The 27,084-nt window shown below is 45.2% G+C and overlaps 1 protein-coding gene and 1 pseudogene across 2 annotated transcripts; one reads left to right on the forward strand and one right to left on the reverse strand.

The window, feature by feature from the left end:
• Nucleotides 1–506: 506 nt before the first annotated feature.
• On the reverse strand, nucleotides 507–5,039 carry LOC110493292 (annotated as a pseudogene).
• Nucleotides 5,040–5,370: 331 nt separating this feature from the next.
• On the forward strand, nucleotides 5,371–25,096 carry cand2 (cullin-associated and neddylation-dissociated 2 (putative)). 2 transcript variants are annotated; one of them, XM_036950927.1, is made up of 17 exons: nucleotides 5,371–5,577; nucleotides 7,737–7,880; nucleotides 8,349–8,503; nucleotides 8,883–9,006; nucleotides 9,268–9,524; nucleotides 9,922–10,027; nucleotides 10,211–10,368; nucleotides 10,974–11,269; nucleotides 11,524–11,665; nucleotides 13,022–13,249; nucleotides 13,418–13,631; nucleotides 14,008–14,547; nucleotides 14,704–15,326; nucleotides 15,688–15,857; nucleotides 20,797–20,961; nucleotides 21,549–21,656; nucleotides 24,488–25,096. In XM_036950927.1, the coding sequence occupies exons 1-17, from the start codon at nucleotides 5,510–5,512 to the stop codon at nucleotides 24,710–24,712; spliced, it is 3,723 nt and encodes a 1,240-aa protein (XP_036806822.1). In that variant the 5' UTR covers nucleotides 5,371–5,509; the 3' UTR covers nucleotides 24,713–25,096. The 2 variants fall into 2 exon arrangements, with proteins under 2 accessions (XP_036806822.1, XP_036806823.1); XM_036950928.1 differs by lacking the exon at nucleotides 13,022–13,249 and having other exon boundaries at nucleotides 5,372–5,577.
• Nucleotides 25,097–27,084: the final 1,988 nt, after the last annotated feature.

Below are 27,084 nucleotides of genomic sequence, written 5' to 3' on the forward strand. Positions count from 1 at the left end.
GTGGTAGTTAGCCCAGATCTGGGACTAGGTGGTAGTTAGCCCAGATCTGGGACTAGGCTAGGTGGTAGTTATCCCAGATCTGGGACTAGGCTAGGTAGTAGTTAGCCCAGATCTGGGACTAGGCTAGGTGGTAGTTAGCCCAGATCTGGGACTAGGCTAGGTGGTAGTTAGCCCAGATCTGGGACTAGGTTAGGTGGTAGTTAGCCCAGATCTGGGACTAGGCTAGGTAGTAGTTAGCCCAGATCTAGGACTAGGCTAGGTGGTAGTTAGCCCAGATATGGGACTAGGCTAGGTAGTAGTTAGCCCAGATCTAGGACTAGGCTAGGTGGTAGTTAGCCCAGATATGGGACTAGGCTAGGTAGTAGTTAGCCCAGATCTGGGACTAGGCTAGGCGGTAGTTAGCCCGGATCTGGGACTGAGCTAGGTGCTAGTTAGCCCAGATCTGGGACTAGGCGGTAGTTAGCCCAGATCTGGGACTAGGCTAGGTGGTAGTTAGCCCAGATCTGGGACTAGGCTAGGTGGTAGTTAGCCCAGATCTGGGACTAGGCTAGGTGGTAGTTCACTCGCTGCTCCATCTGTGATGGTTGATACGGCTCCCTGGACTTTGTTGACATCGCTGATGCTAGCCCACTGGCCGTCCACAGACTCCTTCCACAGAGTCACCTAGAGACAGGCAACGACAGTCACAATTAAAGACAAACAAGGGGATCATTTGTAACAGCACTGAGTCGCTGTGGATAAAAGCTTCTGCTAAGTGGGTGTGAATTATACATACTGCAGATCAAAATGTTACCCATTTCACCAATAAAATCATTGCTTGAAATAAAGAGTTGCTTTCATATTTTTTCGCTTTCAACATTTATGACAGAAAATTTAAAAAGGTTTATTTAGTGAAAGAGTAAACAATTCAACCCTGACTGTGTGTGTGTGTGTGTGTGTGTGTGTGTGTGTGTGTGTGTGTGTGTGTGTGTGCTGACCTTGGTGTCTTGGTGTGTGTGTGTGTACTGACCTTGGTGTATTGTGTGTGTGTGTGTGTGTGTACTGACCTTGGTGTCTTGTGTGTGTGTGTGTACTGACCTTGGTGTGGGTGTGTGTGTGTGTGCGTGCGTGCGTGCGTGTGTGCGTGTGTGTGTGTGTGTTGACCTTGTTGTCCCCTCCGGACACAGCCAGGATGTTTCCGGTGATGGACCCACTGCTGACACGCCACATCGTTGAACTTGTGGAGCAGTTTATCCGTCCACTTGTTACCTGAAGGGTCGTCACACGTCCAGATGAAGACCCCGCCGTCCTGCAGTCAGACAGCAAGAGAGAGTTTTTTGTTGTGAGATAAATGTCTTAGCCACACTAGCAGACAAGACCACAACAAAAAACTGTTTTATTTTAAACTGCCGTTCACGAGGGTCCCAACAGACCTTACAAGAATGTGGTTATGTGTTCAACTCCATTTAAATTCAGGAAGTGACATTTATTTAAGGGCGAAAACATCTCTATTCTAAATAAAACGGCCACTTTTTTCAAATTGTTGGAATTGACGGAATGAACTAAATTGGAATTGACCTTCGGCAGTTTGTTGGTCGTATGAGATGAGCCTGAATCAAACACAACACTGTTTTTCTCTGATAGTAGTAGAGACGTACCTGGGTAGTCCCTACGGAGGGAGCCCAACCTACATCTCTGACCCAATCACTGTGAGCCTCCAGCTTCTGGTCTTCCTTCCATTGGCCATCCTCCTCTCTAAGAAAGAAGACATACAAACCTGTCTGGCAGCCATAGGAACCTATTTACCTGTCTGGTTACCATAGGAACCTATTTGCCTGTCTGGTTACCATAGGAACCTATTTAGTAACACTTTCCATGAAGTGGCTCACGCTATATCATCATGTTGCTATGGTAAGTGAATATTTTCTGTCGTTTTATAGAACTATAGCGGTGCTGTGCATTTAAACATTAACAGAGAAGACCCCCTTGACTTACTTCCAGAGCTTGACCAGGTTGTCACAGCCTCCTGAGACAACCCTCTTGATGCAGTTGGGATTCTGACCCGATGGCTGGTCTATCAGACCACCTGGCACCACCGTTGAAGCCCAGCTCCCTGCATTTACAGCCAATCTGACAGGACAGAGGGAGGACATTGGGTTGTTACAACACACAGTCACATTGACAGACTGGTTAAAAAAAAAAAAAAGCCTGTTCATACGACTACAACATGTCTAACAATTCAAATGTCAACTACTTTAGTCTGAAACATTCAGGTTTTATTCATACGAACACAGCGTTATGAGAATAGAAAGCTGTAGGGTTTTACGTCAGACCACACAGTGATAAAGTACATTAATTTAAACTGTAAACGTTGTTCTCACTGTGTGTGCTGATCTTCTTAATGTCCCACTGTTGATCCCCTGGACACAGCCCTTAGCCGTGGTATATTGGCCATATACCACAAACCCCAGAGGTGCCTTATTGCTATTATAAACTGGTTACCAACATAATTATACCAGTAAATAGTCTTTTTTTTTGTTGTCATACCTGTGGTATACGGTCTGTTATACCACGGCTTTCAGCCAACAAGTATTCATGGCTCGAACCACCCGGTTTATAACAACCAATAACGTACAACAAAATTCACAGATCTTTAACATCAACTCAAATCAAATTTATTGGTCACATACACATGGTTAGCAGATGTTAATGCAAGTGTAGCGAAATGCTTGTGCTTCTAGTTCCGACAATGCAATAATAACCAACGAGTAATCTAATCTAACAATTCCTCAACAACTACCTTATACACACAAGTGTAAAGGGATGAAGAATATGTACATAAAGATATATGAATGAGTGATTGTACAGAACGGCATAGGCAAGATGCAGTAGATGCTATCGAGTACAGTATATACATATGAGATGAGTAATGTAGGGTATGTAAACAAAGTGGCATAGTTAAAGTGGCTAGTGATACATGTATTACATAAAGATGCAGTAGATGATATAGAGTACAGTATATACATATACATACTGGTATATTTCCCAGAATACGTTATTGCCCATTTTCTTTACAGTCCACAGAAATGCTTATTTCGCTTGCCTTTTAACCTAACCCCCTGAAGCACAGGGTCAGGGGTCAGGGGTCAGCCAAGGTTCCGTCCCCCTGGAGCAATTAAGGGTTAAGTGGTTACAGGAGAGGCTCTTACCTGAAGAGTCGTGTCCAGTGTACTCATACATTTTGTCCCAAGTACCGTTCTCCTCCTTCCAGATGATCACCTTCCTGTCGCGGGAACACGAGGCCAGGATGTTGCCGTACACGGGGCTGAGCCCAGGCCATCTGCCACACAGGACCCTCGTGACTGTGGCGAGAGAGAAATGTATAAAACAGCAACATTTATACTTCCCTTTCCAGCATCACAATCCCATGTTTTCCCACTAAGCTGGTAGAAATCTATTTTTATATATAACTAGGATAAATAACTAATAAAAGATAAGAACTGTGATCAAAAGAACAACCACAATAGATCTGAAATCATTTCGGTCACACTTACCCTCTCAAATCCGCCACAAGGATCTGTTCTCCATTTTTGACATGGAAGATTCTTGACAGACCTGTCAGAAGAGCAGTCTGGTGCCGTAGTAATCCATCTGGGCATCATGCTTTTACACACAACAGACCACGTCAGTACAGTTCAAAGGTCGCAGTCAAATCAAATCAGTCAAGGTGCAGTTAGTAATAGACGAGGCATAGCTAGATACAATCAATTCAGAGGATAGTTTTGTTGCATAACAGTCTAGTGAGGAAAAGCTTATTAAAGACATACAGGGCAATGGAATTAAACCTGATACACAACTCATTCAAAATCAAATCAATGACACTCAGTCAACTATCTTCGCTACACTGTTGGTCCCATGTTTCATGAGCTGAAATAAACGATCTCAGAAATGTTCCATACTCACAAAAAAAAGCTTCTTTCTCTAAAATGTTGTTCACAAATTTTGTTGACATCCCTGTCAATGAGCATTTCTTATTTGCCAAGATAATCCTCCCACCTGACAAATGCGTCATATCAAGAAGCTGATGAAACAATGTGATCATTACACAGGTGCACCTTGTGCTGGGGACAATAAAACACCACTCTAAAAAGTGTCATTTTGTCACAACAACACACTGCCACAGGTGTCTCGAGTTTTGAAGGAGCAGTGCAATTGGCATGCTGACTGCAGGAACGTCCACCAGAGCTGTTGCCAGAGAATTAAATGTTAATTTCTCTACCATAAGCCACAGCCAACATCGTTTTAGAGAATTTGGCAGTACGGCCAACCGGCCTCACAACCGCAGACCACGTGTAACCATGCCAGCTCAGGACCTCCTCATCTGGCTTCTTCACCTGCGGGTATCATCTGAGACCAGCCACCCAGACAGCTGATTAAACTTTATCTAGCTATGCCTTGTCTACTACTAACTGTACCCTGACTGATTTGATATGACTGCGACCTTTGAACTGTACTGACGTGGTCTGTTATGTCTTAAGCATGATGCCCAGATGGATTCATTCCTATCATACCAATAGCGTTTACTGTGGTCTTTTATTTTTGAAGGTAAAAATCTAAAAAACCCGGAAGTCTTCATGTGGATAGGATCCAGCTCAAAGACAGTACAATATGAAGATAGGCATAAACTTTTCTACTTCAACTATTTGCACATTGTTATAACACTGTACATAGCCATAATATGACATGTGAAATGTCTATATTCTTTATAAACTTTTTAAATGATTGTAATGTTTACTGTTCATTTTTTAAAATTGTTTATTTCACTTTTTGTGTATTATCTATTTTACTTGCTTTGGCAAATGTTAACATATGCTTCCCATGCCAATAAAGCCCTATGAATTGAACTGCTTCCACGATCACATTTGTAGGCGATGTCATGGCGCAACCCAGTCGCTCATTAATTATGTACTATATTTACAAATGAGCACAATGTTTTTATGTACTAATAACGAGAGACTGCGTTGCATGGCGACGTTGGCTAAACTCATGCGTAGAATCATCGGGTCAAACGGTCGTCTCGCTACGAACTGCGCGTCTTTCGATATAAAGTTGTTTTTGACGGAAATTAAAACGTGTCAGTTTGTCACTTTCACGAGGTTGGAGTGATAACATGTTCAACTACTTAAGATTTAAGGCTCGAATATAGGTTGTGCCATTAGATTTCGAGAAAATGTACAACTTAAGGAAGAACAACGTTTCTGATGCGCTGAGCGTTGGTTCCTGATTGGTTCCACCAGGTGTCAGTATAAACTAGGAATTCATTCTCGACTCACTCATAACACGGTCGTGCCTATTTATAACGAACCCTGAAAGTGTCATGTTTCTCAGTTTGTTCTTGTCCAAAGTTAGCTCGTCGCTATTGCCACCCTGTCTCTCGCCATGTTCTCCGGCTGAAACTTCTGCTACACTATTTTCAAAGTTATTCATTCAACTTTTATCATATATAAATTAACTGTAATTGGTAGTCAAGATGTCGAATATCTCCTACCATATCTCCAATCTGTTGGAGAAAATGACATCTACCGACAAAGACTTTCGGTAAGAAGGCCGAGTGTTTTGCGATGCATGTTTGCGTGTGGGATGACAGTAATAATGTGGGCTATCAACAATGACTGTCATTTTTTTAGTGTGTGTCAGTCTGCCACTAAGTATTTTTTGACGACTTTTATTACTAATGACTTTAAAACTGGCCTATAACGTATCTCACCTATTCAAATAATACGCTTAGTGTAGATTAGGCTATTATTACAAATTAAATGCATAACAATAATAACGTCAAGGTTATGATAAAATAAATTCTTACTCCTCTCACTAAAGTGGGTCCAACAATAATAATTATGACGTAATGCTATCTTCTAGAACCTCAAAATGACTTCTCACTCACTGTACATTATGTTAATTGATTGACAGGTGTGATAGGGAGAGCCATGAAAATAAGAGGTAGAATAGAATATACAGTTGAAGTCAGAAGTTTACATACACTTAGGTTGGAGTCATTAAAACTCGTTTTTCAACCACTCCACAAATTTCTTGTTAACAAACTATAGTTTTGGCAGTCGGTTAGGACATCTACTTGGTGCATGACACAAGTCATTTTTCCAACAACTGTTTAGAGACAGATTATTTCACTTATAATTCACTGTATCACAATTCCAGTGGGTCAGAAGTTTACATACACTAAGTTGACTGTGCCTTTAAACAGCTTGGAAAATTCCAGAAAATGATGTCATGGCTTTAAAAGCTTCTGATAGGCTAATTGACATAATTTGAGTCAATTGGAGGTGTACCTGTGGATATATTCCAAGGCCTACCTTCAATCTCAGTGCCTCTTTGCTTGACATCATAGGAAAATCAAAAGAAATCAGCCAAGATGTCAGAAAAATAATTGTAGACCTCCACAAGTCTGGTTCATCCTTGGGAGCAATTTCCAAATGTCTGAAGGTACCACGTTCATCTGTACAAACAATAGTATGCAAGTATAAACACCATGGGAACACGCAGCCATCATACCGCTCAGGAAGGAGACGCGTTCTGTCTCCTAGAGATTAACGTACTTTGGTGCGAAAAGTGCAAATCAATCCCAGAACAACAGCAAAGGACCTTGTGAAGATGCTGGAGGAAACAGATACAAAATAATCTATATCCACAGTAAAACGAGTCCTATATCGACATAACCTGAAAGGCCACTCAGCAAGGAAGAAGCCACTACTCCAAAACCGCCATAAAAAAGCCAGATTACGGTTTACAACTGCACATGGGGACAAAGATCGTACTTTTTGGAGAAATATCCTCTGGTCTGATAAAACAAAAATAGAACTGTTTGGCCATAATGACCATCATTATGTTTGGAGCCGAAGAACACCATCCCAAATGTGAAGCACGGGGGTGGCAGCATCATGTTGTGGGGGTGCTTTGCTACAAGGGGCTGGTGCACTTCACAAAATAGATGGCATCATGAGGAAAGGAAAATTATGTGGATATATTGAAGCAACATCTCAAGACATCAGTCAGGAAGTTAAAGCTTGGTTGCAAATGGGTCTTCCAAATAGACATGGACCGCAAGCATACTTCCAAAGTTGTGGCAAAATGGCTTAAGGACAACAAGGTCAAGGTATTGGAGTGGCCATCACAAAGCCCTGACCTCAATTCTATAGAAAATTTGTGGGCAGAACTGAAAACGCGCTTGCCAGCAAGGAGGCCTACAAACCTGACTCAGTTACACCAGCTCTGTCAGGAGGAATGGGCCAAAATTCACCCAACCTATTGTGGGAAGCTTGTAGAAGGCTGCCCAAAACGTTGACCCAAGTTAAACAATTTATAGGCAATGCTACTAAATACTAATTGAGTATATGTAAACTTCTGACCCACTGGGAATGTGATGAAATAAATAAAAGCTGATATTTCACATTCTTAAAATAAAGTGGTGATCCTAACTGACCTAAGACAGGGAATTTTTACTAGGATTAAATGTCAGGAATTGTGAAAAACTGAGTTTAAAGGTATTTGGCTAAAGGTGCATGTAAACGTCCGACTACAATCGTATATATACTTTATTGTTCATTTTGTGAGAACCAAAACAGACAGTGGACTCATTTCCTCCACGTTCATGGCCATAATAAAGTAATACTGTCTAAAATACAGTAGATAACTTTGTGTTAGTGGAATAACGGTCATGTTGGACTCATCTTTTCCTCCAGCTTCATGGCCACCAATGACCTGATGATGGAGCTTCAGAAGGATTCTATCAAGTTGGATGAAGACAGCGAGAAGAAGGTGGTCACCATGCTCCTGAAGCTACTGGAAGATAAGAATGGCGAGGTGCAGAATCTGGCTGTCAAGTGGTAGGCTAATGCTTGGCGTGTCTCTCTTTATAATAACCATTGTGTTTGTAAAGCGTTAAAATGCACAAGGCATCACCACTTGGGCTTCTGAGTGGCACAGCGGTCTAAGGCACTGCATCATCACAGTGCTAGAGGCGTCACTACAGACCCTGGTTCGATTCCAGGCTGTATCACAACCCAAGTCCCATAGGGCGGTTCACAATTGGCCCAGTGACGTCGTCCGGGTTAGGGTTAGGGCCGAAATAGGCCGTCATTGTAAATAAGAATTTGTTCTTTAACTTTAACTTGCCTATTTAAATAAAGGTGAAATAAAATCTCCTGCGTGTCACAAGGTATTTCAGATTTTTTTTAAAAGTTTAAAGTCACATGTTGATAGTTGTCTTTCTCAAGGAACACTTGCAGATGTAGCAACTTTATTTTGTTTTTCAATCAGTTGGTTGGGTAATGATTTGTGTCTCTCTGCTGCAGTCTGGGTCCCTTGGTGAGCAAGGTGAAAGAGTACCAGGTTGAGATCATGGTGGACACTCTCTGCTCTAACATGATGTCAGACAAGGAACAACTCAGAGACATCTCCAGTATGGGTCTGAAGACAGTCATCGCTGAGCTGCCCCCATGCTCCGCAGGTACGAGTCTCATTTTGTTGTTGTTGTTGTTGTTGTTGTTGTACAAGCTACACTACAGTATGGTTCTCCTCCTTGGAGGAACTCTGAAATGGAAACTGTCCAATGAGAGTGTTTTGTATTATGTCAGCTAACCATGTAGCGAATCGGATTGGTCAAAGCAATGACTGGAGGAAGTGTCCACCATTGTTAAATCCATGACAGGTGCCCAATCCCAAATGCACCCCTAAACCTTACAGGCATTGGTTTTAGGGCTTAGTGGTCCATTTGGGATTGGGCCAGGTAGTGTAGCCTACAAGTGCACACTTCAGTAAAAGGGTAGAGAATCTGAATGCAGAAAATTGTACAGTTCTAGAATTCCTCTTTTGCTTTGAGTTACCAGGTCAGAGCCTGACTGCCAACGTGTGTAAGAAGATCACATCTCAGCTGATAGGAGCCATGGGGAAACAGGAGGATGTTTCCGTTCAACTGGAGGCCTTGGACATTCTGTCGGACATGTTGGGAAGGTAAGTTCTGCTCTTCTAGAGTGTAATAAACATTTTTATTTTTTTTTAAAGCAGAAGACTCCATGACGACCAGTATTTATCTTATACAGATCTGGGTCAAATACAGGTCAATTCTAGTATTGATGTGTTTTCAATTACATTTAGAGTTTTTGGACCATTGTACTTGGGAAATCAAGCACAGCTCAGATATTTGAAAGAATGTTACATAATGTTGTTTTTTAATAAAATCTGATCCTGTACCCTCTCTGTTCACCCCTATAGGTTGAGTGGTACGTTGATCAGCTTCCATGCCTCCATCCTGACCAGCCTGCTCCCCCAGCTGACCAGCCCCCGTATGGCTGTGAGGAAGAGGGCTATCATGGCCCTGGGTCACCTGGTGCCCAGCTGCAGCACGACTCTCTTCACCCAGCTCACTGAGCACCTGCTGGCTGAGCTGGGCCGAGGACAGCAGACCTCCACCACACGCACCTACATCCAGTGTCTGGCCACCGTCAGCCGCCAGGGAGGGCATCGAGTCGGTGAGGCAGCTAGCTAGCCTTAGCATGGGGTGATGTGATGTTCAACAGGGTAGAGGGTAGGGCGAGGTGCTGTTCAACAGGCAGGAGAGGGTAGGGTGAGGTGCTGTTCAACAGGGTAGAGAGTAGGGTGAGGTGCTGTTCAACAGGGTATAGGGTAGGGTGAGGTTGGCTGGGGATCAGTTTCTTTAAGCTTGATTGTTGAATTTATAGTTAAGAAAATAAATCAGAGTTCTGGAAATGAAATGACATCCAAGTTATTATTTTTTTTTCTAAAACCAACTTGATATCTGTCAAAGTGGTTGCAAATCAAAATGGACATTGTTGAACTTTTAGTCACCAGAGAGCAGCATTGTATTGGTTGGTCTGGTAAGTGGTTGTGGTGTTGCTCTTGTTCCAGGTGAGCACCTAGAGAAGATCATCCCCATGGTGATGACGTTCTGCAGTGTGGAGGACGATGAACTCAGGGAGTACTGCTTCCAGGCCTTTGAAGCCTTCGTCCGCAGGTAAAAAAAAACTCTCTAGTGAATCTCTCTCTCTCCCTCTCTTCTTGAGGTTTCTCTTGTGATTTATTCCACCCATTACTAGCTGACCAGAGTCCAGTGCTCACACAAGATTAGACACAGATGAAAAAACAGACCCATAACTACTAAATAAGTTCAATAGTTGATCTGTTATTTCTATATAAGATGCCCCAAGGAGATGTCCCCTCATATATCCACGGTGATCAAGCTGTGTCTGAGGTACATCACCTATGACCCCAACTACAACTATGATGTGGATGAGGGCGGGGATGAGGACGGGGATGAGTCCATGGATACAGAGGACGGAGAGGATGAGGACCAAGGTACTCAAACTATCAACAAACCTATCAACAGCAACTATGCTGATATGCAATTATTAAATAGAGTTAGGATCAGGGTCTGATTTTGGGTTAGATTTAAGGTTAGACTTAGGGTTAGGGTCAGATTTGGGGTCAGGTTTGGGGTTAGTTAGGGTTAGAGTTAGGGTCAGGTTTGGGGTTAGAGTTAGGGTCAGGTTTGAGGTTAGGGTCAGGTTTGAGGTTAGAGTTAGGGTCAGGTTTGGGGTTAGGGTCAGGTTTGTGGTTAGAGTTAGGGTCAGGTTTGAGGTTAGGGTCAGGTTTGTGGTTAGAGTTAGGGTCAGTTTTGGGGTTAGGGTCAGGTTTGAGGTTAGAGTTAGGGTCAGGTTTGGGGTTAGAGTTAGGGTCAGTTTTGGGGTTAGGGTCAGGTTTTAGGTTAGAGTTAGGGTCAGTTTTGGGGTTAGGGTCAGGTTTGAGGTTAGAGTTAGGGTCAGGTTTGGGGTTAGAGTTAGGGTCAGTTTTGGGGTTAGGGTCAGGGTAAGGGAATTTAAATGCAATCTATTGGACATTAATTGTAATATGATATGCGTATATGGACATTGGAAGAAAGTCAACGTTCTTTTCCCTTGCAGAGTCAGATGACGAGTACAGTGACGATGACGACATGAGCTGGAAGGTACGGAGGTCGTCTGTGAAGTGTCTGGAGGCTGTGATCAGCACAAGGAGAGACCTGCTAGTGGAGCTCTACGGGTCAGTAGCGCCAACCCTGCTGGCTCGGTTTAAAGAGAGGGAGGAGAACGTCAAGACGGACATCTTTGTAGCTTTTGTTGCCTTACTCAAACAGACCAGGCCTTCTCAGGGCCTCATCACCACAGCAACAGAGCCTGGAGTCCAAGAAGACCCAGCCATCACCCTGCTCAAGAAACAGGTCTGTTTTTGTTTTTTGTTGTTGTTTTTTTGTTGTTGTTGTTTTCTAACCATTAATCAACCGGCGTTAGTCTCATGGGGCTAAAATGCCTTTTAACGTGGGTCCTCATCCAAGACCGCAGCAGAGCATACTGTAATAGTGTATATCACAATACAGAGATGACAAGGTGAATTAGGAGACATGTTTCAGTACGTTTTAATGTGAGCTTTCATTCGTTTGAGGTGTTTCTCAGTCGTTTATTTGTTGTTTCCCAGGTCCCCACAGTAGTGAAGGCTCTCCACAAGCAGCTGAAGGAGAAGAGTATGAAGTCTAGACAGGACTGTTTCAGTTTGCTGACAGAGCTGGCCAACGTACTGCCAGGAGCCCTGGGAAAACACATACCATCTCTCATCCCTGGTAATCTCACTCACACCCTCACATACCATCTCTCATCCCTGGTAACCTCACTCACACGTTCACATACCAGCTCTCATCCCCGGTAACCTCACTCACACCCTAACATACCATCTCTCATCCCTGGTAATCTCACTCACACCCTCACATACCATCTCTCATCCCTGGTAATCTCACTCACACCCTCACATACCATCTCTCATCCCTGGTAACCTCACTCACACCCTCACATACCATCTCTCATCCCTGGTAACCTCACACACACCCTCACATACCAGCTCTCATCCCTGGTAAACTCACTCACACCCTCACATACCATCTCTCATCCCTGGTAACCTCACTCACACCCTCACATACCATCTCTCATCCCTGGTAACCTCACTCACACCCTCACATACCATCTCTCATCCCTGGTAACCTCACACACACCCTCACATACCAGCTCTCATCCCTGGTAACCTCACTCACACATTCACATACCATCTCTCATCCCTGGTAACCTCACTCACACATTCACGTATCATCTCTCATCCCTGGTAAACTCACTCACACCCTCACATACCATCTCTCATCCCTGGTAACCTCACTCACACCCTCACATACCATCTCTCATCCCTGGTAACCTCACTCACACCCTCACATACCATCTCTCATCCCTGGTAACCTCACTCACACCCTCACATACCATCTCTCATCCCTGGTAACCTCACTCACACCCTCACATACCAGCTCTCATCCCTGGTAACCTCACTCACACCCTCACTTACCCACAGCTTCTTATCTAAATTACTACATTCCTTTGTTCATTTCTGGGGCCAGTAGTTTTTCCATTACAAATTTGATTTCATTTGAATCCCCATTGGCTGTTGCAAAAGCAGCAGCTACTCTTCCTGGGTTCCACAATAAACAAGAATCATGACAGAATACAGGACAATAATAGACAAGAACAGCTCAATGACAGAGCTTACGTAACATTTAAAATGATCGTGACCATCTGCTGAGTGACGAGTAGGGCCTCGGGAGGTGATCTTATAGAAGGGGTCCTCCTGAGGCAGGAGGATGGCTGCACAGGAGGACATTGAGGAAAGAGAGGGCATCGATCATGTGACCTGGCCAGGAATAACTCAGGGCCTACTGTAGTTATAGGCTACAAAGATTGTTAATTTCTTCTCTGTAGTTAGTCAAAGGACCAGGACAATTTTGCGTTCTAGCCACGTGGTCAGGAAAACTCCTGTCAATAAAAATATAGTACTACGACTTAAAAAGGAAATAATGCTGGACTGGTTATTGTTACAATGTCCCAAAAAAAAGGCATCTTGACATTAATATTCACCTTTTCTCTGGCATCTCTCTTTTCAGGTATAGTTCACTCCCTTACAGACAAGTCTACCTCGTCCAACATGAAGATCGATGCCCTCTCTTTCCTCAATGTCCTCCTGTGCAGCCATCCTCCTGCCGTTTTCCAGCCTCACATGAAGGCTATTCTGCCCCCGGTGGTGCAGTGTGTGGAGGACCCCTTCTATAAGATCACCTCCGAAGCCCTACTGGTCACTCAGCAGATGGTCACGATCATATGCCCGTTAGGAGGTAGGTACTGTAGCCCAGAGGTGGATCAGTAATCATAGTCCTGGTCCACGGGGATGAAATAGTGGGGACTGAACTGGCTACTGGTGTCAGATCATTGTTTTTCTGGGGTTGGGATGAAAGGTAGAATAAGAAATTCAGTTCCAAATAAAAGTATCTATTCTACTCTAGATAAACTACCCGCCTTTGATGTCAAGCCCTACGTGAAGGATGTGTTCTCTGCCACTCTGAAGAGGCTGAAGGCTGCAGACATTGACCAGGAAGTGAAGGAGAGGGCCATTTCCTGTATGGGTCACATTGTGTGTCACCTAGGAGACCAGCTGGGCGGGGACCTCCAGCCGACACTGCAGATCTTCCTGGAGAGACTGAAGAACGAGATCACCAGGTAGGTAGCCTAGTGTTTTGCAGGTACAAATCCCTGCTCCCAACTGTAAAAAAAAATCTGGTGTAGGCTGGGAAGTGAGCCTGCAACAGGAGAGTTACTGGCATGAGTATCCCAATACCATCTCGTGCCATTGAGCAAGACACTCAACCCCATAAACTAAACTGTGGCTAACTCTTTCATCAAAGCTCTCTGTGGGTTTATGTGTATATTGTGGGGGGGGTGTAAGACAAAAGTGTCTCCATGACAATAATGTATGTTATCCATAGAGTTGGAGGGTTCATCTTTGTATCTCTTCAATAATGACTTCTGGGACAACATGTGGAGCATCATTGAGGGCTGTCTCTGTTTCAAACTGGTCCAATTCTTCTCCTAACAGGCTGACAGCGGTGAAGACCCTGACTCTCATCGCCACATCGCCCCTCAGGATCGACCTCCGACCTTTACTCACTGAGGGCATCCCCATCCTAGCCTCCTTCCTCAGGAAGAACCAGCGCGCCCTCAAGCTGAGCACACTGACTGCCCTCAACATGATAGTTATGAACTACAGCGACAGCCTGAAGCCGCCCATGATCGAGGCTGTGCTCAACGAGCTACCTGCCCTGATCGAGGAGAACGACATGCACATATCCCAGGTGGCGGTGATGCTTCTCACCTGTATAGCTAAGGTGTGCCCCTCCTCCCTGTCCAAGATCGGGAACACCGTCTTACCTGGTGTGTTTCATCTGGTTCATTCCCCGTTGCTGCAAGGAGGGGCTCTGTCGGCCATCTTGGAGTTCTTCAAGGCCCTGGTGGTCACTAAAGCTGGGAACATGGGATACAACGACCTCTTGAAAGCTCTCACCGGTCCTTTCCATGGCTCAGGGAAGGCTACAGACCCCACACCCATGCACAGACAGTCTTACTACTCTGTGGCCAGGTAGGAGTAGTGGTTTGTTCGATTGATTGATTGATTGATTAAGTGTACAGATAGAGGAGAGATATAAGTGATATACCTATAGTGTCCTGTAGAGGCATGAGAAACACAAAATTATGTTTTTATTTTTTGTTTTATATTGTCTCTTGTTTTGGCCAGGTGTGTAGCTGCTCTATCCTCTGTGTGCCCTAAAGAAGCATCCGGAATGGTCACCGGCTTCATCCAGGAAGTCAAGAACCCCAAGTGTTCCGAGTCCGTCAGAATCCTGTCTTTCCTGTGTCTGGGGGAGGCGGGGCGTACCATGAACCTGGGGGGTCAGAAGGAACTAAAGACCGTGATCCTGGAGGCCTTCTCCTCTCCCAACGAGGAAGTCAAGTCAGCCGCTTCCTGTGCTCTGGGGAACATCTGTGTGGGCAACCTGGAGGAGTACCTTCCCTTTATGCTGACGGAGATAGGTAGCCAGGCTAAGAGAAGGTACCTGCTGTTACACAGCCTCAAAGAGGTGATCAGCGCCTGCTCGACGGAGAGCTTGTTGGCCCACGTCGAGGATATCTGGGCTCTGCTCTTTAAGAACCGCGAGTGTGCCGAAGAGGGGACGAGGAGTGTGGTGGCGGAGTGTCTGGGGAAACTCACCATGGTCAACCCGGCTCAGCTCTTGCCCAGGCTCAAACAACAGCTGTCCTCAGGGTCTCCTGTGGCCCGCAGTACTGTGGTCACTGCTGTTAAGTTCACCATCGTTGATCAGCCTGTACCTATAGATTCACTACTCAAAGGATGCATAGGTAAGATGTCAAAGTGACTCAACATATAATTAAAATAAAAAAAAATGTTTACACTGGTTAAATGACAGCCTCATTCAACCTCATTCAACCGTTGGGTTAAAGCCACGTCTGGTTAAAAATAGTGCACTTTTTGGGGGTTAAAGCCACGTCTGGTTAAAAATAGTGCACTTTATGGGGAAATGGGGTGTCATTTAAAATGCACCCACAACATGCTTGCAATGTCCAGGGTTGTATTCATTCAGGTATTGATTTTTTTTTTTTTTTGCAACGGGATTTTTTTTGTTTTTGTGTTTGCCTCCCGGTTTCTGTTTGATTTCTCCCATTTGGTTCTTAATGAACATCACCCTGTTCTCTATGCCAGGTGACTTCCTGAAGACTCTGCAGGACAAAGACCCGAATGTACGTCGTGTGGCCTTGGTGATGTTCAACTCAGCGGCCCACAACAAACCTTCTCTGATCCGCGGTCTGCTAGCCTCAGTACTGCCTAGCCTCTACAACGAGACACAGATCAGGAAGGACCTTATCAGAGAGGTAGTGTGTGTGTGTGTGTGTGTGTGTGTGTGTGTGTGTGTGTGTGTGTGTGTGTGCAGCTAGCCTCAATATCACCTAACCTCTACATACAAGACACAAATCAAGAAGGACTAAGGCTGTTGCCTTGACCGTGTTACCGCCACACCTGATGTCATGTGTCATGACCGCAGCTGAATTCTATGTGACCGTGTTACCGCCACACCTGATGTCATGTGTCATGACCGCAGCTGAATTCTATGTGGCTGTGTTACCGCCACACCTGATGTCATGTGTCATGACCGCAGCTGAATTCTATTACCGTTGAGTCACTGTAATCTCCTCTTATACACTCTGGATGAGCTATAGTAGTACTCGACAACTCGATAACGATCATCGGGTCGCTAATGGCCTGGTACTCAGGGCTCTATTGTCCCTCTAACCTCTCTGACATCAATGCAAATGAGATGGGAAAATCACATCAAAACACTTATCATCAAAACAGTATCAGTGCTTTTAAAACTCACCTCACTGTGATCGATACATGTGAAGAAAGAAGTTCAATAACAGGTTGAAACTGAGTGGGGAAAACGTGGTTGTTGTGGATGTTGTTTCAAAGCCAAACACAACGAAATGGACAGCTGCTTTGTAAGATCATGCATATTAGAGTGTATAGGCCTTATATATATATATGAGTCCAAGCCAGAAAAAAATAACCCTGAATTTAAATATTGATTGTGCCATTATGCAATACATAGTGTTTTGGAAATTCTTACACAGGGACACTCGAAGTCAATTTTAAATGAATCACTGTTTATTGTCAGCAAGCAGGAGCGGTCACAGTCAAACTTAGATGCATTAGTTCCCTTATATACACCGACAAGTTATATTTGCATGATTATTCATAATTAATGTTTGCTTCATTCATGTGACAGACCAATACTGGGTCATGCATGTGACAGACCAATACTGGGTCATTCATGTGACAGACCAATACTGGGTCATGCATGTGACAGACCAATACCTCACAAGGCTTCTGCTCTCTAAGCTGAGACCTTAAAAACGGAGATATCCCTTTCTCTAAACAAGTTTCCGGGCGTACTGTCAAATTGCAGATACTGACAGTGAGGATTCGTTCAATCAGTCACTTACATGAACACAGACATTAGAAAAGCACAAGCAGAACAATGTCCATCAGTCTACTGCTTATTACGCCTGGCAGAAAAACATACAAACAACACAGATTTAAGAAACCTTTGGTACGTAATTGGTCTAAACTTATTCAGAGTTGGGCTACAGTTATAGTGAATTTTGTATTTGGAATAGCCTCGTAATAGGTCATATTTTATATTTTCATAATTAATAGGCTGACACATTACAGAATATCTGACCACCGTGCGTTTCCATCTCATCCCCTCTCTCCTTCATTCCTTTATTGAGCACGTAGAGGGGTTGTCAACAGTTTAATGGGTTTCCTTGTGAAAACATGTCACTAAACTCAGCAAAAATAGAAACTTCCCTTTTTTAGGACCCTACCTTTCAAAGATAATTCATTAAAAAATAATAATAATAACTTCACAGCTCTTCATTGTAAAGGGTTTAAACACTGTTTCCCAGTTTTTCCAATGCTTGTTCAATGAACCATAAACAATTAATGAACATGCACCTGTGGAACGGTCGTTAAGACATCAACAGCTTGCAGACGGTAGGCAATTAAGGTCACAGTTATGAAAACTAAGGACACTAAAGAGGCCATTCTACTGACTCTGAAAAACACCAAACCAAGATGCCCAGAGTCCCCGCTCATCTGCGTGAACTTGCCTTAGGAATGCTGCAAGGAGGCATGAGGACTGCAGATGTGGCCAGGGTAATAAATTCCAATGTCCGTACTGTGAGATGCCCAAGACAGCACTACAGGGAGACAGGATGGACAGCTGATCGTCCTCACAGTGGCAGACCACGTTTAACACCAGCACGTTTAACACCAGCATCGGTACATCTGAACATCACACCTGCAGGACAGGTACAGGATGGCAACAACAACTGCCCGAGTTACACCAGGAACGCACAATCCCTCCATCAGTGCTCAGACTGTCCGCAATAGGCTGAGAGAGGCTGGACTGAGGGCTTGTAGGTCTGTTGTAAGGCAGGTTCTCACCAGACATCACCAGCAACAACGTCGCCTCTGGGCACAAACTCACCATCGCTGGACCAGACAGGACTGACAAAAAGTGCTCTTCACTGACGAGTCGCGGTTTTGTCTCACCAGGGGTGACGGTCGGATTCGCGTTTATCGTTGAAGGAATGAGCGTTACACCGAGGCCTGTACTCTGGAGAGGGATCGATTTGGAGGTGGAGGGTCCGTCATGGTCTGGGGCGGTGTGTCACAACATCATCGAACTGAGCTTGTTGTCATTGCAGGAAATCTCAGTGCTGTGCGTTACAGAGAAGACATCCTTCTCCCTCATGTGGTACCCTTCTTGCAGGCTCATCCTGATATGACCCTCCAGCATGACAATGCCACCAGCCATACTGCTCGTTCTGTGCGTGATTTCCTGCAAGACAGGAATGTCAGTGTTCTGTCATTGCAAAAGTATTCATCCCCCTTGGCGTTTTTCCTATTTAGTTGCATTACAACCTGTAATTGAATAGGTTTTTATTTGGATTTCATGTAATGGACATACACAAAATAGTCCAAATTGGTCAAGTGAAATGAAAAAATTTACTTGTTTCAATAAATTCCTCAACAACAACAAAAAACTGGAAAAGTGGTGCGTTTATATTGCTATGAAGCCCCTAAATAAGATCTCTGGCAGATCCGGACTGGCGGGAGGCTCTGGCAGGTCCGGACTGGCTGACGGCTCTGGCAGCTCCTGGCTGACTGATGGCTCTGGCAGCTCCTGGCTGACTGATGGCTCTGGCAGCTCCTGGCTGACTGATGGCTCTGGCAGCTCCTGGCAGCTCCTGGCTGACTGATGGCTCTGGCAGCTCCTGGACAGACTGGCGGCTCAGGACAGACGGGAGACTGGCGGCTCAGGACAGACGGGAGACTCTGGCGGCTCAGGACAGACGGGAGACTCTGGCGGCTCAGGACAGACGGGAGACTCTGGCGGCTCAGAGCAGACGGGAGACTCTGGCGGCTCAGGACAGACGGGAGACTCTGGCGGCTCAGGACAGACGGGAGACTCTGGCGGCTCAGGACAGACGGGAGACTCTGGCGGCTCAGGACAGACGGGAGACTATGGCAGCTCAGGACAGACGGGAGACTCTGGCGGCTCAGGACAGACGGGAGACTCTGGCGGCTCAGGACAGACGGGAGACTCTGGCGGCTCAGGACAGACGGGAGACTCTGGCAGCTCTGGAGAGGAGGAAGGCTCTGGCAGCACTGGACAGGCGGGAGCACCTGTAGGAAGAAGACGGAGAGACAGCCTGGTGCGGGGGGCTGCCACCGGAGGGCTGGTGGTTGGAGGTGGCACCGGATAGACTGGACCGTGAAGGCGCACTGGAGCTCTTGAGCACCGAGCGTGCCCAATCTTACCTGGTTTAATGCTCCCCGTAGCCAGGCCAGTGCGGTGAGGTGGAATAGCCCGCACTGGGCTGTGCTGGCGAACCGGGGATACCATGCGTAAGGCTGGTGCCATGTACACCGGCCCGAGGAGACGCACTGGAGACCAGATACACTGAGCCGGCTTCATGGTACCTGGTTCGATGCCCACTCTAGCCCGGCCGATACGAGGAGCTGCAATGTACCGCACCGGGCTATGCACGCGCACCGGGGAAACCGTGCGCCTCACGGCATAACATGGTGCCTGCCCGGTCCCTCTCTCTCCACGGTAAGCACTGGGAGTTGGCTCAGATCTCCTACCCGACTTAGCCACACTCCCCGTGTGCCTCCCCCCAATACATTTTTGGGGCTGCCTCCCGGGCTTCCAACCGCGCTGCCTCCTCATACCACTGCCTCTCGGCTTTCGCTGCCTCCAGCTCAGCCTTGGGGCGGCGATATTCTCCAGCCTGTGCCCAGGGTCACTTGCCGTCCAGAATCTCCTCCCATGTCCAAGAGTCCTGAGATCGCTGCTGCTGCCCGTTACCACGCTGCTTGGTCCTTTGGTGGTGGGTGATTCTGTCACGTTCGTGGTATGGAGGAGACCAAGGTGCAGCGTGAGATGAATACACACTTCTTTAATGAAGACGAAGAAACACTAAACAAACTTACAAAACAATAAACCGAACGTGTCGCTATAAACTAGTACAGGCAACTAGACATAGACATAGATGATCACCCACAAAATACTGGCAGGGACTGGGAAGCTGGCCAAAATTGAAGGAATGATGGATGGCGCAAAATACAGGGAAATTCTTGAGGGAAACCTGTTTCAGTCATCCAGAGATTTGAGACTGGGACAGATGTTCACCTTCCAGCAGGAAAATGATCCTAAGCTGCTAAAGCAACACACAAGTGTTTTAAGGGGAAACATTTAAATGTATTGTAATGACCTAGTCAAAGCTCAGACCTCAATCCAATTGAGAATCTGTGGTATGACTTAAAGATTGCTGTACATCAGCGGAACCCATCCAACTTGAAGGAGCTGGAGCAGTTTTGCCTTGAAGAATGGCCAAAAATCCCAGTGGCTAGATGTGTCAAGCTAATACCCCAAGAAACTTGCAGCTGTAATATTTGCAAAAGGTGGGTCTACAAAGTATTGACTTTGGGGGGGGGGGGGGGGGGGGGGGTGAATAGTTTTGCACGCTCAAGTTTTCAGTATCTTTGTCTTATTTCTTGTTTGTTTCACAAGAAAATATATTTGTATCTTCAAAGTAGTAGCCATGTTGTGTAAATCAAATGATACAGATCCCCCCCAAAAAAATACATTTTAATTCCAGGTTGTAAGGCAACAATATATTGACTACGTGTTGAATATGTGTATGTTGCAAAATGAGAGGATGGTAACACTCTGTCTGTCAGGTGGAGATGGGTCCGTTCAAGCACACGGTGGACGATGGTCTGGACGTGAGAAAGGCTGCGTTTGAGTGCATGTATACTTTACTGGACAGCTGTCTGGACTGCTTGGACATCTTCGAGTTCCTCGACCGCGTAGAAGAAGGCCTTAAAGACCACTACGACATCAGAGTAAGACTGCACGTAAACTTTATAGGACCGCAAACTAACTTCTTCCAGGCCTTTTGAAATCCCTAAAACATGGTACTAGTGTGTTGGGGCAAATGATGCTTAAAGTACACAGCCAACTTAATGGTTTTCCATGCTACGCTATCGGTCAGAAAAGTTGGGGATTTTTTCATCTTTAAATCTAAATCTTAATTCACCCAGAACTCATTTTTTGTTTTACGAGAGACCAACTTTGATGCAATGAGAGATTTGTCAACCAAATGCCATAAAGATGTACTTACCACAACCGCCTCATTTGCCAAGTTCTCCGTATTTTACAGTGTTCTCCACTACTCTTGTTTTGTATCGGCATTAGCACTGTATATATGACCCCAATTCTAACTCCCAAGACGGTGGCAATTTGAAAACATGAACAAGTAGAATGTGCTGATTTAAAAGGCACATTGAACCATGTTGCACGCTCCAAATTCTGTGGCTAGTGCTCAAACTGAATTCCTCCATTTGTATGCACGTCCGGCATTGAAAACAGATCGAATGTCTCTCCCATCTTATTTCTCTAAAATGTCTTCCTGCCTGTCCCCCCCCCCCAGATGTTGACATTCATCATGCTGGCCAGACTCTGCTGTCTGTGTCCCAATGCTGTGGTCCAGAGACTGGACAGACTGATCGAACCTCTCAGGGTTACCTGCACCACGAAGGTAAGGAGACTTATGACATGGCAGTCCACACAAGCCTCAAATAATTAAAAGCGAGGGCCTATCCAAGTGACGCAGTGGTCTAAGGCAGTACTAGCTGTGTCACTAGAGATTCTGGGTTGGACTCCAGGCTCTGTCGCAGGCGGCCGTGCACCAGGAGACCCATGGGGGGGGGGCGCACAGTTGGTCCAGCGTCGTCCGGGTTAGGGGAGGGTTTGGCCGGCAGGGAGGTCCTTGCCCCATCGCGCACTAGCGACTCGGTTGCCAGGTGTACGGTGTTTCCTCCGACACGTTGGTGCGGCTGGCTTCTGGGTTAAGTGGGCGTTGTGTCAAGAAGCAGTGCGGCTTGGTTGGGTCATGTTTCGGAGGACGCACGGTTCTCGACCTTCAACCTCTCCCAAGTCCGTACGGGAGTTGCAGCGATGAGACAAGACTGTAACTACCAATTGGATGCCACGAAATTGGGGGTCATTTTTATTTTATTTTTATAATTATTATTAAAAGCGTCACTTTTCTTATGTGGATGTCAACAAACTAGAACAGATCCACCTTGACTTGTGCACAGGACACATATTTGCACTTTTCGTCTGGTTTGAATTGACTAACCATCCGTAAACATCTTACCATTATTATGCTAAGCTATGCTGGTTAGGAAATATAACTGTGAAAGAACAACAATCAAAACAATGTGCATTATTTCATCATCTTCGTTCCAGGTGAAGGTAGGGCTTGTGCCAGTCCACAGTCTAAGAACCTTCTATTTGGGTTGTATAATGTACTTAGACAATATGCCAAGTAGGAAATTGTGTGAACTAACGTTCACCAAAAGTATGAAGGACATTTATAGCAGAATTACAGTTCGATGTTCATCCTACAAGAATGTTATATACAGTGAGCTCCATAAGTATTGGGACAGTGACACATTTCTGGTTGTTTTGGCTCTGTACTCCACCATTTTGGATTTTAAATGATACAGGTGACTACGAGGTTAAAGGTCAGACTGTCAGCTTTAATTCGAGGATATTTTCATCCATATCAGGTGAACCGTTTAGATATTACAACACTTTTTGTACATAGTCTCCCTATTTTAGGGGACCAAAAGTATTGGGACAAATTCACTTACAGTGCCTTCAACAAGTATTCATATCCCTATCAACAAGTATTCATATCCCTATCAACAAGTATTCATATCCCTATCAACAAGTATTCATATCCCTATCAACAAGTATACATATATATATATCATATATATATTGTCTTATTCCTCATTTTGTTGTGTTACAGCCTGAAATTCAAAATGGATTAAAAAATATTTTTTCTCTCTCACACAATATCTCATAATGACAAAGTGAAAACATGTGTATATTAGATATTTCTGTATTTCATTTTCAGTACATTTGCCAACATTTAAACAAAACAAGTGTTCACACCCCTGAGTCAATACATGTCAGAATCACCTTTGGAAGTGATTACAGCTGTGAGTCTTTCTGGGTAAGTCTCTAATAAGAGCTTTGCACACCTGGATAATTCTTCCAAGCTCTGTCCAATTGATTGTTGATCATTGCTAAGCAGCCATTTTCAAGTCTTGCCATAGATTTTCAAACTGATTTAAGTCAAAAGTGTAACTAGGCCACTCAGGAATATTCAATATTGTCTTGAGCAACTCCATTGTATATTTGGCCTTGTGTTTTTTGTTATTGTCCTGCTGAAAGGTAAATTTGTCTCCCAGTGTCTGTTGGAAAGCAGACTGAACCAGGTTTTCCTCTAGGATTGTGCTTAGGTCTATTCTGTTTATTTTTGTCTGACAAAAAAACTCCCTAGTCCTCGCCGATGACAAGCATACCCATAACATGATGCAGCCATCACCATGGTTGAAAATATGAAGCGTGATGTGTTTTGTTGGATTTGCCCCAAACATAACGCTTTGTATTCAGGATATAAAGTTAATTTCTTTGACACATTATTTTGAGGTTTTACTTCAGTGCCTTGTTGCGAACAGGATGCATGTTTTGGAACATTTGAAATTCACTGCTCGACTGAGGAACCATATAGATAATTGTATGTGTGGGAGGTAGTCATCAAAAAATATATGGTAAACACTATTATTGCCCACAGAGTCCATGCAACTTATTATTTGACTTGTTAAGCACATTTTTACTCCTGAACTTATTTATACTTGCCATAACAAAGTGGTTGAATACTTACTGACTCAAGACATTTCAGCTTTCTATTTTTGGTTAATTTGTAAAAAAAAATTCAAAAAACGTCATTCCACTTTGACATTATGGGGTATTTATTGTGTGTAGGCCCGTGACACAAAATCACAGTTTAATTCATTTTAAATGTAGGCTATAACAACAAAATGAGGACAAATTCAAGAGGTGTGAATACATTCTGAAGGCACTACAGCTACAACCCGTTAGTTAATTTAACCTGTTAGTTTAGTGCTGTGAACACATAGCTCTGTGTGCAATAGTGTTTAACATGATATTTGAATGACTACCTCATCTCTGTACCCCACACATAAAATTATCTGTAAGGTCTGGCAACCCCCCCCCCCCCCCCCGTTATTGTAATGGTAAGAGGTTAGCATGTCTCGGGGGTACAATATTTGTCTGCAACTTTCTCACTCATCATTATTCACGATTAATGCAGGGTTATCCGTAACCATGGTAGCATCCATATGAATGTAGAAGTGTTTAGAAACATTCTATTCTTATTTACATTTTTTTTTTAAGTGACCCAATACTTTGAGCTCACTGTATTTACGTTAACGTCGCCAATAAAAGATGACATCGCTTACATAATATTTGCTTCTTCTATCGTCGTCCCAGGTGAAGGCGGGGTCAGTGAAGCAGGAGTTTGAGAAGCAGGAGGAGCTGCGTCGTTCAGCGATGAGGGCCGTGGCAGCCTTGCTCTCTATCAGCGAGGTGGAGAAGAGCCCTGCCATGGCCGACTTTGCCAACCAGATACGCACCAACGCAGAGATGGCCTCCATCTTAGAGAGCATCCAGGGAGACACACGCTCCAGCACAGTGGAAAGCATGGACACCAGTTAGAACCAAACGATAGGAGGGGACACCCTCCCAGAATAATTTGAAGTTATTATTTAAAATAGAACAGAAACCGAAACCAATGCCCAGCATTTTTGGCTAGATGCAAAATTGTATGACTGTCATAGGCCGTATTCTCTGCCACTGAAATTATTTATATTCTGCCTTGAAAGTTGAGTTGAAAACGTGCCATATTGGCTAGTCGGGATGTCGTAGGGCCAAATCAAAGGCAATTATTAATCTGCCATAATCAACGTTGAGATGAAAACGTGCCTTCTGATCAAGGACTTTAAGGCCAGTGGTATTCAGTGCCATTTTGGTAGGGCTGTGATATTGATACAGTATTCTCCGTGAATACATTGCAAATAAACAAACGTTTTGTTCATTTAACTGTGCATCGTCTAGTGTGTAAAATGTAAGACTTGCATTACAGCCCCCTACTAATATACAGGGCATTCGGGAAAGTATTCAGACCCCTTGACTTTTTCCACATTTTGTTACCTTACAGCCTTATATAAAATGGATTAAATAGTTTTTCCCTCATCAATCTACACACAATACCCCATAATGGCATCACAATACCCCATAATGACATCACAATACCACATAATGACATCACAATACCCCATAATGGCATCACAATACCCCATAATGACATCACAATACCACATAATGACATCACAATACCCCATAATGACATCACAATACCACATAATGACAAGGCAAAAAAAAATGTTTAATTCATTTTGACAAAACGATTCAAAATAATCTTAAATATCACATTTACATAAGTATTCAGACCCTTTACTCAGTACTTTGTTGAAGCACCTTCGGCAGCAATTACAGCCTTGAGTCTTCTTAGGTATGACGCTACAAGCTTGACACACCTGTATTTGGGGAGTTTCTCCCATTCTTCTCTGCAGATCCTCTCAAGCGCTGTCAAGTTGGATGGGGAGCGTCACTGCACAGCCATTTTCAGATCTCTCCAGAGATGTTCAATCAGGTTCAAGTCCGGGCTCTGACTGGGCCACTCAAGGACATTCAGACACTCCTGCGTTGTCCTGTTGGAAGGTGAACCTTCGCCCCAGTCGGAGGCCCTGAGCGCCCTGGAGCAGGTTTTCATCAAGGATCTCTATACTTTGCTCCGTTCAGCTTTCCCCAGTCCCTGCCACCACCATGCTCCACTGTAGGGACGCTGTCAGACCATGCTCCACTGTAGGGACGCTGTCAGACCATGCTCCACTGTAGGGACGCTGTCAGACCATGCTCCCCTGTAGGGACGCTGTCAGACCATGCTCCCCTGTAGGGACGCTGTCAGACCATGCTCCACTGTAGGGACGCTGTCAGACCATGCTCCACTGTAGGGACGCTGTCAGACCATGCTCCCCTGTAGGGACGCTGTCAGACCATGCTCCCCTGTAGGGACACTGTCAGACCATGCTCCCCTGTAGGGACGCTGTCAGACCATGCTCCACTGTAGGGACGCTGTCAGACCATGCTCCACTGTAGGGACGCTGTCAGACCATGCTCCACTGTAGGGACGCTGTCAGACCATGCTCCACTGTAGGGACGCTGTCAGACCATGCTCCACTGTAGGGACGCTGTCAGACCATGCTCCACTGTAGGGACGCTGTCAGACCATGCTCCACTGTAGGGACGCTGTCAGACCATGCTCCACTGTAGGGACGCTGTCAGACCATGCTCCACTGTAGGGACGCTGTCAGACCATGCTCCACTGTAGGGACGCTGTCAGACCATGCTCCACTGTAGGGACGCTGTCAGACCATGCTCCACTGTAGGGACGCTGTCAGACCATGCTCCACTGTAGGGACGCTGTCAGACCATGCTCCACTGTAGGGACGCTGTCAGACCATGCTCCACTGTAGGGACGCTGTCAGACCATGCTCCACTGTAGGGACGCTGTCAGACCATGCTCCACTGTAGGGACGCTGTCAGACCATGCTCCCCTGTAGGGACGCTGTCAGACCATGCTCCACTGTAGGGACGCTGTCAGACCATGCTCCACTGTAGGGACGCTGTCAGACCATGCTCCACTGTAGGGACGCTGTCAGACCATGCTCCCCTGTAGGGACGCTGTCAGACCATGCTCCACTGTAGGGACGCTGTCAGACCATGCTCCACTGTAGGGACGCTGTCAGACCATGCTCCACTGTAGGGACGCTGTCAGACCATGCTCCACTGTAGGGACGCTGTCAGACCATGCTCCACTGTAGGGACGCTGTCAGACCATGCTCCACTGTAGGGACGCTGTCAGACCATGCTCCCCTGTAGGGACGCTGTCAGACCATGCTCCACTGTAGGGACGCTGTCAGACCATGCTCCACTGTAGGGACGCTGTCAGACCATGCTCCACTGTA

Source organism: Oncorhynchus mykiss, chromosome 17 (genome assembly GCF_013265735.2).
Source record: "Oncorhynchus mykiss isolate Arlee chromosome 17, USDA_OmykA_1.1, whole genome shotgun sequence".
Classification (NCBI taxonomy): Eukaryota; Metazoa; Chordata; class Actinopteri; order Salmoniformes; family Salmonidae; genus Oncorhynchus; species Oncorhynchus mykiss.